Raw genomic sequence first — 14954 nt, 5'->3', positions numbered from 1 at the left:
GCTGTTATGCATGAGACTGGACTTCTCCTCAAACCTCCCCGAACTCTAGAAAAACAATTTTTTAAAAGAATACACTCAGAGGCTGATGGTCAGGCCTCTGACCTGACCTAGCACTTTGGGAGGCTGAAAGGGGGGTGGAATGCTTGAGCTCAGGAGTTGGAGACCAGCCTGGGCAATATGGTAAAACCCAGTCTCTACTAAAAAATACAAAAACTTAGCTGGGAATGGTAGCATACGCCTGTAGTTCCAGCTACTTGGGGGGCTGAGGAAGGAGGATGGCTTAAATCCAGGAGGTCGAGGCTGCAGTGAGCTGACATTGCACCACTGCACTCCAGCCTGGGTGAGGGAGACCCCATCTCAAAAAAAAAAAAAAAAAAAAAAAAGAGGCTAATGGTCAAGTTGTAGGTTGTCTAGCTTAGGGAAAATAACACCATAGTAGCAATTTAACAGTAGAAGTTACTATGTACAAGGACCCACGCCCCCGACACATTACAGGAGGTGGTTTATGTACAGTCTCTCACTGAATCCTCTCATCACCCTCATTTTATGGATGAATCAGGCTCAGAGATTTTAAGCAACTGACTCAAAAAGACACAACCAGGAAGAGGCAGAGCTCAGATGGAACCAGCTCCACATAGACGACTCAAAGCCATGCTCTTCTCGATGCACGGTGCTTCCTCACTGGCCAGGGGGTGACTGGGAAAGATGTGAATCCCTGAGAAATTTTCTTGGGGGACAAGTGGGAGGCTTGGACGTGTTGAATTTGGCAAAATGCTCTGACTTAAGCCTTAACCAGGTGACAGGGTTTCCCTGCCTGCTGCAGCTTGACAACAGATGCTTTCAATTTGGGGTGTTGACCCTAGCCCTGGTGGGGGCCAAGAGGGAGGGAGGGAAGATGCTGACCAGTAGCTTCTCCCTTGGGTTTGTTCTCTCCCGCCATTGAGGCTGGGAGAGGTGGTGGTCCCTGGGAAGCTGCACCCTCAGGCGCTACCTTCCTTCCACTTCCTACCCCTGGTGTCTACACAAGCAATGGTGACCGTGGCTCTGCATGTCTCTGGGACCTGGTTTCTGGGTGTGGGTGTTCTAGGTGTCCAGAAAATTCTACATATGAAGAATCAACTTCCTTTTGGAAGGCACAAGGAGTGAACTGAAGGAGAAGCATTGAGGCCACCCTTCTTGGTGTGGCCATGAAGTAGATTTTCCTTCAATTTCCATTGTAAATTAATTTCCAAGTTGAGCTCCACAAAGCGAGTCTCTGCCAATGGGGCATTCTTACAGGCGTTTCCAGCAAAGTGCAAAACTGATTCCCTTCTTTATCCGTCTTCCCCAAACTGGGGAAGTCTCAGAAATGAGTGTTTTATAGACAGGTGGAAAGATAACGTCCTCCAATTCGTGTTCGAGAGGGAGAAAGACTGGAGGTAAATTTCAGCATTGACTGATCTTGTGTGATGCGGTTTCATGAACTGAAGTGAGAAGATATGGATGAATGTGAACATTTAGACAACCGCAATCTGTGAAAAATGTTAAGGAGAGGTACCAGTAACAGCAACTACAGCAACAGCAGCAGAAGCTAACACAGGAGCTCTGCCTGTGAGCCAGGCCCATATAATAGCTTTACATTAAATATCCCCTTAGTCCCAGTAACAATCGTAAGACGCTGGTTGTGTTATTACCTTCATTACACAGATAAGGAAAGTAAGCCTTAAGGAGAGTGACTAATTTGCTGTCTCCCCACGGGAATCAGCGTTTCTATCAAGACAACTCCTTGCCTGCTCCTGGCCCACTCCCCCCAACCCCAGCAATGTCCCTGGGTCATAAATGGCCCCTGCTATTATATGTCGCTCTTTTATACCATAAGGGCAGGCTGGGGAGAGGGGTCCACACATACACTTAAACCCAACATTCCATGACAAGCCGGGTCCCTGGGGAGGCCAATTTCGGCCTTCTGTGGCCATTTAGTGCTCTAGACACTTAGATGATTATGGTACCTACCCCACAACCCATACAATTCAACATAAAAAAAGTTGAACTTGTAAGATAAAGCTCAAAAAAGTGCCTATTTCCCTGGATTCCTTGAGCTGCCTGCATTGTTGGTGCCCTAAGCACATGCTTAGCCTGCCTACTGACTCTGTGGCCTCCCTTTCCAGGGGTGCTAGTGCAGCTGGGGGGCTCCTGGGTGGAAGGGTGAAGGTGGCCCTAGACAGCTACAGCCTGGGAGTGCCACCACCTTGCTATGCCTGGCTCGTTGTGTGTAAATGTTCGAGCCTGGCCTCAGGCTGGTGCAGGCCATTACTTTACAAGAGAACATTCCCTATGGGAGGAACAGTAATGCAATGCATGAGAGGTTTCCCGGGGAGGAGACTAGAATTACACTATAAGGCCCTGATGCCCCTTCTGATTCTTAGTGGGCTGCCTTAGAGCCTGAGAGCTAGTTAGGATCATCCCTGTGAGAGATGAAGAAACAGGCTCCGAGAGGTAAAGCGACTTGCCCGTGGTCACAGAGCAGGCATGAGTGACCCAGCTGTCAGCACTCTTCCTCTGCCCTGTGCACAGCACATGCCATGCAGAGATCAGTTACTTGCTGACCTGTCTCCTCCCTGATAGAAGGGAGACAGCTTGGTCCCCTCTCCAGGGTGTGGCAGAGGATGAGGAACTCCGTAAGCTTTTTCTCAGCATATCTTTCTGGAAATTAGGCAGCTACCTGGTCTGAACAAGTTCCAGTTGAGAAATCTTCCCTCCTTTCAAGGACAAAGTCAGCATCATTTAAAAACCTGGAGCCCTTCCTCTGCCCTGGAGAGGAGAAAAGCTTCAGTGAAGTGTGCTGGCGTTAGGATGTTGGGGCTGATTGGGAGGGAGGCCCCAGCCCAAGGTAACCTCTTTCTAAACAAGAAATCCCATTTCAAGTTTCCACTGCCTGCTTGCCAGACGCGTAGCATACGCTGGCCAGCCCATAAATCCCTTTTCCACTGAAAGCAGGCATTCTGATCTTAACCAAAATCATCTGATGTGGGGGATTGTTTTGGATGTTTTGCTTTAAATTCCAGAATACCACACATTTGTTTTCCATTGTGTATGCCTCGCCGAGCTGTCTGGCGATGACTGCACACACTTGCTGACACACTCTAGCCACTTGCAGCAGCTTGCTCTCATTCCATCTGCAGAGTTGGCCGCCACGTGCGTGCGTGGCCCTGAGTGGTGGGAGATGCTCCTTCCTTGACAGTTTTCAAGCAATGCCATGTGGTGCCTGCAGTGGCAGGGTCGGCTAAAAGCACTTCCGGCACCAGTTGGTGGAACGGCCCTCCTGCTCCAACATGGGATCCTGCAAGCCCCAAGCCAGCAAGGGAGGCCAAGATCCCCAAACTCTTGTCTAACCTATCAACCTGCCCTACCCCTCTGCCAGGAGCTCCTTCTTCATATTAGGTCACCTAATTACTAGCAGCAAGTACTCAAATATTTGCTATCTATGTTCCACAACCCCACTCTAAGCACTTCCCCAGAACTATTTAATTTTCAGAATAGGCCCGCCAAGGAGGTAATATTGTCTTCTATTTTCTAGATGAAAAAACTGGGGCACAAAAGTTAAGTTGCTCGGGCCGGGCGTGGTGGCTCAAGCCTGTAATCCCAGCATTTTGGGAGGCCAAGGCGGGAGGATCACAAGGTCAGGAGTTCAAGACCAGCCTGGCCAACGTGGTGAAACCCCATCTCTACTAAAAATATAAAACAATAGCCAGGCGTGGTGGTGCGTGCCTGTAATCCCAGCTACTTGGGAGGCTGAGGCTGTTCAATCGCTTGAACCCAGGAGGCAGAGGTTGCAGTGACCCACGACCGCGCCACTGCACTCCAGCCTGGCAACAGAGCGAGACTCCTCCTCAAAAAAAAAAAAAAGTTGCTCAACTGAGATCACAGGGCAAGTAAGTGGCAGAGTTAGAACTTGAACCCAGAATGGTCTGACTGCAGAGCCCCAATTCTCAATTATTTTGTTAAGCTGTTGGTGTTTTTGATCCATTTCTTCTATTCTGAAGCCAGAATTTTTTCCCTTTTGCCTGTTTTCCCCCCATTCATATCTAATCCCATTTCAAAGTGGTGTTTTCGATCTTTAAAGGCCACAAGGGAGCCCATCTGCACAGGAAGGAAGGCAGCTTGCAGACGCGCCTCCTCCCTGACAGCAGGGCAGCTGCAGTGGCCACCTGGGCTGGAGATGCCACCTACACCTGGCCTCACTCGGGGGCAGTGGGGGTAGTGGGTGCTCGAAGAGAGTCTAAAAAAAACAGCCGGTGCTTCCTCTCCCTGGCCTTTGTCCTGAGAGCTTCGGCCACACCCTTGGTTCCACTGGTCATACAGTCAGGGTGGACAGAGGCGGCGCTCTGGGAAGGGACTCTCCAGGGCAACTCGCACACCCTCCTCTCCGCTTGGCTGCACTGTTGCAGCTGCCCATTGGCATTGTGTCCACAGACGGGACCGCAGCCCGTTCAGTGGCCATGGTCCTTCCATCCCCCGTGAAAACAGCCCCAGAGTGGGACCCGGAGCCTCTGCCCTTCCCCAGAACCATCCTGCCAGCAAAGGGCAGAAGAACAAGATGACATCAGCACAGGCCTCTCTGTGTTATAGCCCTGGGCACGAACTCTCAAGACACACCCCAGGGTCGTAGAGGAGAGTGCCAGCCTCCCATGACAAAGAAGGCCAAAGTGTCCCTCCTCATCCTGGAAGATAATCTAATTTCTATTTGAAATGAGCAGTCCCAGCTGGGCGCGGTGACTCATGCCTGTAATCCCAGCACTTTGGAAGGCCGAGGTGGGCGTTATCACCTGAGGTCAGCAGTTCGAGACCAGCCTGGTCAACGTGGCAAAACCCCATCTCTACTAAAAACACAAAAATTAGCCAGGCATGGTGGTACATGCCTGTAATCCCAGCTACTCAAGAGGCTGAGGCATGAGAATCGCTTGAACCCAGGAGGCAGAGGTTGCAGTGAGCCGAGATTGTGCCACTACACTCCAGCCTGGGCAACAGAATGAGACCCCGTCTCAGAAAAAAAAAAAAAATAGAAATGAGCAGTCTGGGTCTCTAAAGGGTTGTGTCTTAGGGAGCCAGGGCTACAATTTGACTAGAGAGGAGGAAAGGAGAGTATGAAGAGATTTTCTCAGGCTTGTAGACAGGAAGCTTTAAAACATCTGAGCTTTGGCCGGGCGCGGTGGCTCACGCCTGTAATCCCAGCACTTTGGGAGGCCGAGGCGGGCGGATCACGAGGTCAGGAGATCGAGACCATCCTGGCTAACACGGTGAAACCCCGTCTCTACTAAAATTACAAAAAAAAAATTAGCCGGGCGTGGTAGTGGGCGCCTGTAGTCCCAGCTACTCGGGAGGCTGAGGCAGGAGAATGGCGTGAACCCGGGAGGTGGAACTTGCAGTGAGCCGAGATCGCGCCACTGCACTCCAGCCTGGGCGACAAAGCAAGACTCCGTCTCAAAAAAAAAAAAAAAAAAAACAAAAAAACATCTGAGCTTAACAGTAATAAATTTAAATCCACAGTCCCACATTCCGAGAAAGATGTCTACATTGCACCATGGAGAGCAGGAGGAATATGTCTCAGTGGGAAGGGCCTCCCGTCTCTAGGAACGGGGCCACTGAGGGAGGTATGGATGACTCCCCACCCAGAAAACATCCAGTGGAGTTGGGCATAAATCTGGGGTGTGCATGCACACTACACACTGCAACTGCCCACCTACAAGGGAAGACATGATGTGGATTCAAACACCAGATTTCTATTGACTTGAAAAGCTATGACGAGCCCGGTGCGGTGGCTCACGCCTATAATCCCAGCACTTTGGGAGGCAGAGGTGGGTGGATCACCTGAGGTGAGACCAGCCTGGCCAACATGATGAAATCCCATCTCTACTAAAAATACAAAAATTAGCTGGGCGTGGTGGCGTGTGCCTGTAGTCGCAGCTACTCAGGAGGCTGAGGCGGGAGAATCACTTGAACCTGGGAGGCAGAGGTTGCAGTATGCCAAGATTGCACCACTGCACTCCAGCCTGGGTGACAGAGCGAGACTCTGTCTCAAAACAAGCAACAAAAAAAGCAATGATGAGTTCACAAATAGTATGATTTTGCTGATCTTTTCATTTAGAGTTTTAATAAATCAGTACACTGTATTATCATACTACATTCAATCAACTTAGGTTTAAAAGACATTAAACTACACGCCTGTAATCCCAGCACTTTGGGAGGCTGAGGCGGGTGGATCACCTGAGGTCAGGAGTTCAAGACCGGCCTGATCAACATGGAGAAACCCCGTCTCTACTAAAAATTAGCCGGGCATGGTGGCACACCCCTGTAATCCCAACTACTCAGGAGGCTGAGGCAGGAGAATGGCTTGAACTCAGGAGGCGGAGGTTGCGGTGAGCTGAGATCGCGCCATTACACTCCAGCCTGGGCAACAAGAGTGAAACTCCATCTCAAAAAAAAAAAGAACAAAAACAAACAAACAAAAAAAACTAAAATCCTTGAATAGGTTTTGAATTAATAAATTCATAATTAATAAAACTGCCTGATTAACTTTATGGTATTTTTAGCCTTAGTCGAGGTTCTTCTCCTATGACCCATGTATTGTGTTGTTTCTGAACTTGGAGACCAACACACAGCTTAGACTGGGAGTGTCAGCAAGGGACTGGCACCTGAAGCTGTGAAGCTCAGTTCCGAGGAGGGGCTTGGCAGGAGCCACCAGCTGCTTAGCCTGCTCAGAGGTGTTCACTGGAAACTTGGATGTGCATTGGGTAAGCTGTGAAGGGTTACTTTTCTTTTCCTTTTTTTTTTTTTTTTGAGATGGAGTTTCACTCTTGTCGCCCAGGCTGGAGTGCAATGGCACGATTTCAGCTCACCGCACCCTCCGCCTCCCAGGTTCAAGCAATTCTCCTGCCTCAGCCTCCCAAGTAGCTGGGATTACAGGCACCTGCCACCATGACTGGCTAATTTTGCATTTTTAGTAGAGAGGGGGTTTCTCCATGTTGGCCAGGCTGGTCTCAAACTCCCGACCTCAGGTGATCCACCTGTCTCGGCCTCCCAAAATGCTGGGATTATAGGCGTGAGCCACCGCGCCTGGCCTGAAGGGTTACTTTTCTAGCAGAGCTCATAAGAGCCACTATTTCTTCCCTCAGGCACAATGCCTGGCTTAAGGATTGAAGAGGAAGGGCTCTTAAGACCCGGGTTTCTCATTTTTCTCCAAGTCAGTAGTCCCCAAACTTCTCTCTACCGGGACCTCCTCTGGAATCACATTAATCCGGGCCCCTCTCCAAGTCAGGCTGCTTTGCCTTTCCCAGTTACTCAACCAGGCTGCTTCTCAACTCCTTGGGAGTGCAGCTCCCCAAATGATCCCTCCTGAGACATTCCTCCTTTCTGCAAGTCCTCAGAGGACAAGCCTTTCCGTCTGCATTTGGAGGGAAGGAGAAGACAGACAGACCTCCTTTCTTCCTGAACAAAGATGAAGTACCAAGCTCTGGGAAAAGCTAAGCCAAGAGGCCCAACCTGGCTGGAAGATCATACAGTTGCATTTCTCGTGTGTACTAGAAATACAGAGCACTCATTACATTAACCGAGTGAAAACCACTCCTTAGGCAATGATTAAGCTGAGAGTCAGAGGGACGGGTGGGAGGCCTGCTGTCCCATCTGAGCTGCACTTGATCACTAGGGAATTTATCGTTTCTAATGCCTTTCACAAAGTCCCCTGTGATGCCCCCACTGCAGCCCCCGGGGAACGGTGAGGCAACCTGCTTCTTATGGCAGAAATATGGGACTCAGGACAGAGCAGGGGTTGTCTGGAAACTGAGGGAGAAAAACCAATATGGGGCATTTATAGCGTGAGCTCAGGCTGGGCGTGGTGGCTCACATTTATGATCCCAGTGCTTTGGGAGTCCGAGGCTGAAGGACTGCTTGAGCCCAGGAGTTCAAGACCAGCTTGGGCGACATAGAGAGACCCTCTCTGTACAAAAAAATTAGCCGGGTATAGTGGTGTGTGCTGTAGTCCCAGCTACTTGAGAGGCTGAGGCCAGGATTGTGTAAAGCCCAGGAGTTTGAGGCTGCAGTGAGCTATGATGGTGCCACTATACTGCAGCCTGGGCAATGGAGAAAAAGGCAAAAAAAAAAAAAAAAAAAAAATGTCTATGGGCCTCCAGAAACAGACATAACATTTTTCTGGAGGCAGGTCGTACTGATTCCAAGGAATTCCCTAAAAAGGAATTTCCCTAAAAACGTTAAGATGTATTAGTCTAGGATGACAGGATACAGTACTTAAAAACTATCCACAACTAAGTATTTTTGGAGGGGCGGGGGGAGGAAATTACCAGATAGATACAATTATTATAAAATTATCACAAAAAAATTATCTCATCTGGGGACAGGATGTTGCTTTCTACGGCTGCATGCCATCACTTGATGGAAAATGAGAATGTCCCTGGACCAGCAGGACTTTTTCCATGGAATAAAACAAGTAATCTGCAGTCAGGCCTTAAAACATAAATTTAAGAAATGTAGGCCAGGCGCGGTGGCTCATTCCTGTAATCCTAGCATTTTGGGAGGCCAAGGTTGGCAGATCGCTTGAGCCTAGGAGTTTGAGACCAGCCTGGGCAACATAGTGAGATCCTGTCTCTACAAAAAAATTAAAAGGTTAGCTGGGTGTAGTGGCACATGACTGTAGTCCCAGTTACTCAGGAGGCTGAGGTGTGAGGATCGCCTGAGCTGGGAGGTTGAGGTTGCAGTGAGCCATGAGCCATGAGCCATGATTGTTAACACTGCACTCCAGCCTGGGTGACAGAGTGAGCACCGTCTCCAAAAAAAAAAAGAAAGAAATGTATAAAGACTAGCCCCCGCCCCCCATTCCCCTGCATTTTTTTTTTTGTCTTCTGAATTTCCTTCCCTGTTGCAAAGGATTTTTCCCGCTCTCTGAGGCCATGGGTCTGACAGGCTCTCACCCAGATTTTCAGACTCTTAACAAGGAAGTCGTTGCTCTTCTGTGTGTACGGGGTAAAGCCTGTTTCTGCAAGGCTTTGGTTGAAATGACCTGTGGTAGATCCAAATAAAGTCCCGTTGACCCCAACCTGGGGGAGGGAGGAACACAGAACATAAACATACAGCTTCCTCAAACCTCTCCACTCTCCTTTCCCCAGCTCCACACAGATCTGTCTAGAACATGCTGCCAGTAGGACCACAGAAGCTGTGGTTGGGGTGACCTCAGGCCCCCTACCCTCACAGCCAGGCTCACCCAGGTGAGAACCACACCCAGGCAAGAACCATCAAGGTTTGTGTTCTTTAGAAGAAAAGGTGCCTTTGTCAATCCAAGGTATTATTAAGTTCCAAACCCAACCCTGCAACCAAGTCCAAAAGCTACGCCTCCTTATAAAATTGAACAGAACAGGAAAACAAAAACAAACAAACAAACAAAAGCAGACAAAACAAACACAGGATCTATGTGTGTAAGTGGGAGATTCTCATCCAACACTGCTCCTGGAGGAAGGGGTGAGAAGGCTGATTTGTGAGCCCAGCAGCCGCAGAGGGCTCATCTACAGTCAGTACTGGCGGGGCTCTAGAGGGGGCTGCTTATCAAAGCACTCCCAAATTCGGGCCGGAGCCAGCAGCTGCTTCCTCCGAGCACAATAGAGCAGGGTCTGGAATCGTGCTGTGGGCCACGTTGAAAAGAAGGGGGTAGAGAACGTGAGTGTGAGCATGTGCAGAGGAATCCTCACCACCATCAAAAGATTAGGTCTTTGTTGTTCACACCCACTGTGGGTGTAGGGGAGAGACCATCAAAATCCTGGGCAAAGGAAGCAGATACCTGGCCTCAGCTCACCTCTCCCCAAGTCTGCCAGCTTCACCCCAGCGCAGGCTGTCTGGGCACTGGAGGTGGGAGCCATTTTATGCAACAGTCCCAGCAACTTGCTTCTGGGGGAAAAGGCAGACCGTGGGGAGGGGCTTTTGCCACTGCTACCCAACTTGTCCATGCCCTGCCCAGATCCAGAATCCTGATCCTTAGGGTTTCTCTGACAGGCAATTTTATTTTCAGAAGCGGGGCCTTCCCGCAGCCAAATGAGCAGTAGCAACCCATGAAATGGAGTCAGGGTTTTGATGCACAGGACAAAGTTGGCACTGATACAGGAAGAGGCAGGGAGGCCAGTGTGTGGATTGGGAGGGTCCTCCTGGCCACATCTGCGGTTTAGACTTCCACACTTCTTAGAGAACTGCTCTCACCCTCCCCAGGGCCTCATTCTACTCTCCACTAGTGAATAACAATAGCTACTGTTGGAAGATATGTCTGGTGCAATCTACTATGCTAAGTGCACTACACATACTCCCCATTTAACTCTCACAGCACCATGTGGGGTGGTCACCAGCCCCATCTGGTGATGAGACATGGAACCCAGGACTGGTGCTTTGACCACTAGGCCAAGTACTAAGGTATACGGGCAACGAACACCCCTGAGAGAGACCCCACCCAGGGTGAGGAGAGGGAACTGAGAAGCAACAGGAAAGAAAAGCACCAGCTGGGCTCTTGCTCCAGAGGTAAAGGCCAAGAAAAGCTGAGTTCTGAGGACAAGCCTTGGTATCCATCTCCCATTTCCAATTCAGGGCTTGTATTTTGTTTATTATATTATTATTTATAGATTTAGGGGACACGAATGTAGTTTTGTTACACATGGTGAAGTCTGGGCTTTTAATGTGACCATCACCAACATAGTATACATCGTACCCAATATTGGTTCCTATTTTGGGTTGTGTAGGAGAGTTCTATTGCTGTATGTGGTATGTGTAGGGGTGTTGGGTTCATAGACTGAGCTTAAAAGGACCTTTTGAGACCATTTGTTCCAAGCTATTGTTTTACAGATGAGGAAACTGAGGTTTAGAGCACAGAAGTGACCAACCCAAGGTTTCAAAGTGAGTTGAGGACAGAGCTGGGCTCACATCCAGGTCTCTGAATTCCCAGTGTAGGTCTCTGTGTTTCGCACCAGCCTCCCCTAGGTCTAGGGGATACGGTTTCTTGGGAAAGAGACCTCCCAGCCCCACACTGCTGTTTCCATCAGTGAGCGAGGGGTGAGAGACAGTAAGCAAAGGGGCTGAGGGAGGTGGGGAGGGGATTGGGCTCTGTCAGTATAGACAAACCTTTCCCTCTTTTGCCCTAAGGAGTTCCTCCCCTTCTCTGACCAGAAAGAGGGCAGACATGAATGTGTCAGACTGGACTGGCCCTAACCCTGGTTCCCCATTTCAGCTGGAGAAATACTTGTGTGTCTACCACATGGATATCAGCAAGATGTTTTCCCTCTCAACTGTTTTTTGGGGGGTGGGTGGGCGGGCAGGGAGGTCTGAAGGAAATGTAGAAACAATCAAAATAGAGCTAGGAGGGCCGGTTCTGGAGGTGGTGGAAGAACAGACTGATTTGCTGGTTTCGCTGTGGCCATCAGGGAGTGACCCACAGGGATGAGATCAGGCCAGGGAAGAGGCACAGCCCCCCACTAACCATCCTACTCCACTGAGGTTGGCCTCTCTCTGGATGCCTGTTGGACACCCCCTCTCGGCATCCTCTGTGCAAAGTGCTGCTGGGCACTGGCCTCACAATTCCTGCTTTTCAAGGCCCACATCAGGTTCCAAATGCCAAGTTTCTAAATGTCTGGTCTCAAGAGAGAAACGGATGTGGTGACAACATAATCACCCAAGCAGTTCCCTTGGGTTACAGCTTTCTTTAAGGGAGTCTTGGGAGCTTCTTCCCACCCTTCTCCCATTCCCACTCAGCAGCCAAAACCAGTTGGGTAAAGTAACCTAGTTCTGAGACCACCCTGCCGCATCACCTTGGATAAGTCACCTAACCTCTCTGGGAAATGGTTTCCTGATCATCGGTACAGTGGGGACAATGCTTCCTGCTCTTGGCTACATCATGGGACTAGAACAAGAAAGGCTCTAAAGACTAACATTCTGCACAAGTGGACCGACCAGTCTTCCTTTTCATTACATCATCTCCTAGGGATGAGGGCTTCATCTCCATAGGGACCCAGATACGGGACAAATGAACAGTAATTCAGGAAAACATAGCTACTGCCCATCTTCCTGCCTCTGATGAAGATGGAAGAGGACAGAAGTAAAGTAGGGGGCCCCAGAAATGTAATACTGGCTCTGTCTCTGCGATCCTGGGTAAATCACCCCATCTCTCTTCCTCTGCTGCCTCACTATGAATAAGAGAGCTGGACTGCATGATCTTCAAAAGTCATTCCAAACATTTCCAGTGTGAGTGATTTCTGTTTCAGACTACATAGGTCATCAGCTGCACCTAGGCTGGGGCCAGGCATAGGGGGTTCTGAATACGAGTGGGGTGGCAGGCTGAGGACAGTACGGACAGATTGCAGGCCAGCAGGCCACAGGCAGAGTAGATACCAGTGGCCCTGGGAGCCTCGCATCAGCTTCCTGCATATGCCATGGGGCAGATGGGGGTAGGGAGGCACACTGTGGCAGTCTGTGTTTCCCTGCAGTCCCAAACCTGGATGCAGTCTAGGCAGACAGCTGAGGACTAACCAACACACCAGCCGGGAGAGACTGTACCTGGGAGGGGAGAGGAAAACTCCCAAAGGTCAAGGGTGGGTGAGGCCAGCTGCCTTCCCGCATACTTTTCTGCCGCCAGGAATTGGTGAAAGAACGAAGCTAAGCGTGGCAGCTGGGTGGTTGCTGGGGTGGGTGGCAACACAGGAGGAGGGGTGCCCACGGCCAGCAGGGTCTTTTTAAAGCAAGTGAAGGGTTGGGAAGGAGCACACCTATATGCTGTCCTCACTGGGGTGTGTGTTATGGTGACTGATGCACTGGGGGAGGTCAGTCTCTGCAAATTGGAAAAACTGTTCAACCACCCCTTCAGCTCTGGGGAGGAGAAAATCTTAGAAGATTTCCCTAAGGAGGCTTGTGGGGACCTCGGTGACCAGCTCCAGGGAGAATAAGTGCATTTGTTTCTTTTCTACTTTTTTCGAGACAGGGCTCACTAGGTCACCCAGGCTAAGTGCAGTGGTGCAATCATGACTCACGGCAGCCTTGACCTCCCAGGCTCATGCCATCCTCTCATCTCAGCCTCCTGAGTAGCTGGGACCACAGGTGCATGCCAACACGCCCAGCTAATTTTTTATTTTTTGTGGAGATGGGGTCTCACTATGTTACCCAGGCTGGTCTTGAACCTGGATGAAAGCGATCCTCCTGCCTCAGCCTCCCAAAGTGCTGGGATTACAGGCATGAGCCACTGTGCCTGGCCAAGTGCACTTTTTTGTTACAAGACTCTGGTGGCATGCACCTGTTTCTACATCCATCTATCTTGAGAGTGGCATAGAGACTCTCTTCCTGCCTGCAGAGCGGCAAGTATTGTCATGTGTGTGCAGGGAATGTGGCTATAGAAACAAGGACACAAGGGTTTCCTATTCCTTGCTTCTGTCGCCTCTCAGCCTTCCCATTTGTAGAGGCTGAGTGGCCTGCAGCAGGTGTCCCTGGAGCTCCTGGCCCCGCTGGCCTCTCCAGATGAACGTCCGCTCTGCGCCCTGCCTGGCCTTGGGTGGGCCGCCTGGGCTGGCGGGGAGGGGAGAGGGCAAGGCCAAGGCTCTCCTGGGCGGGCAGCTGGCTGGCACCTGATCTCTCCCGGAAATGCACACACAGGACTCATCCCACTAGAGGCGCAGATAGGTATCTGCCCCCTCCTCTCCCGAACTCTGAGTTCTCTCCAGTGAAGATACTTATCGTCCTTGAAAGAAATCAAGACAAGCTAGTCTTTCAGGTAGCTACCAGGGAGTTCGGCGCTCTCACGGTGGCTCAGAATCAAAGTCTGAGGGAACGGGGGCCTGCGAGGTTCCTCCTCAAGGGTGGAGGGGCCCCCGACTCTCAGGGACTGGGTCCCGGAGCCGGACCCGCGGCCGAGGCACCCCTGCCGCTCCTGCATAAAAGTGAGAGCCGCTCTTGGCTGAGCTCTCGCCGTGCCCGCACCCTCCCTTCCTGGCGCCCCCTACTACCTGGGAGACCCCACCCGGTCACAAGCCATACTGCTCACCACAGTCCTCCTTGGCCTTGGCCCAAAGAGGGGTGCTCCGCTTCTCCCTGCCTTCCTCTCTGGCACTCGGAGGGGCTTGGGCTGGGAGCAGACACACACCCCAGCTCAAATCCTAGGCGAGCTAAAGTGCTCAGGACCCTCCCGCACGCCTCATCTCAAGAGGGCCCGGCTCCCCACGCCGGCTGGGCGGTGATGAGCCCCCACCCGAATGCGCCCGTCGCGGCCGTCCCGCCCGGCTCTGGACCCGGCCTTGGAGCCAGCTGGCAGCCGCAGGGCGCTCTCTCTTCCCGCCCGGTGCCTGCCCGGTGCGGGCAGTGCCAGCTGCCGGCACTCGCGGCCGCGGCCAGTGTCCGGGGCCCGCGAACAGGTGGCCCCTGAGAGGAGGGCGCGGCAGTCGCGCTCACTCACCCAGAAGATGAAGTTAAATCCGAACAGCAGGTATTTGATGCACTTGGTGCCTCCTTTGACCGGCATGGTGAGGGCTAACTTAGCCTGGGCCGAACGGGTGCGGGACTGGGGGGCGCGCGCAGCTGGGACTGGCGGAACCTGGCGCTGGATACAGATGCAGGAGGCTGTAGGCTGGTGTCCGGCTGCACTTTTAAAAAGTGCCACTCCTTAGGGCGCGCGACCCGCTGCGGTGCGCATGTGCCGGGAAAAGCCGCCCCTACTCCCCCCGCCGGCCACGCCTCCCGCCCCACCGGCCCCGCCCGGGCCGCACCCCGCCCCCTGCCCCCCGCCCCCCGCCCCCGCTCAAGTCCGGTGAGCCCCGGCCCCAGCTGCCCCGCGGAGCCCGACCTTCTCCCTGTTTCCCCGCCTAGTCGCCCTAACCCCACCCGCCACCCACTCCTTTTTCCAGCCGTCCTGGGGTCTTTGCAGGCAGCCACTCCCTGCCACTTTTACCGCGGACTTA

General features: G+C 51.8%; 1 protein-coding gene across 2 annotated transcripts in view; it reads right to left on the bottom strand.

Moving 5' to 3' along the window:
• Positions 1-14739, bottom strand: part of CD9 (CD9 molecule) — a 38248-nt gene extending 23509 nt beyond the window's left edge. The window contains exon 1 of one of the 2 annotated variants that reach the window (XM_031000695.3): positions 14453-14739. In XM_031000695.3, the coding sequence (XP_030856555.1) occupies positions 14453-14518 (66 nt within the window). In that variant the 5' untranslated portion in view covers positions 14519-14739. The remainder of the gene's footprint in view (positions 1-14452) is intronic. The other variant, XM_031000694.3, reaches the window with a different exon arrangement.
• Between the last annotated feature and the right edge of the window lie 215 nt (positions 14740-14954).

Source organism: Gorilla gorilla, chromosome 10, assembly GCF_029281585.2.
Source record: "Gorilla gorilla gorilla isolate KB3781 chromosome 10, NHGRI_mGorGor1-v2.1_pri, whole genome shotgun sequence".
NCBI lineage: Eukaryota > Metazoa > Chordata > Mammalia > Primates > Hominidae > Gorilla > Gorilla gorilla.
The sequence above is the reverse complement of the archived record's forward strand: the minus strand, read 5'-3'. Positions and strand labels throughout refer to the sequence as shown.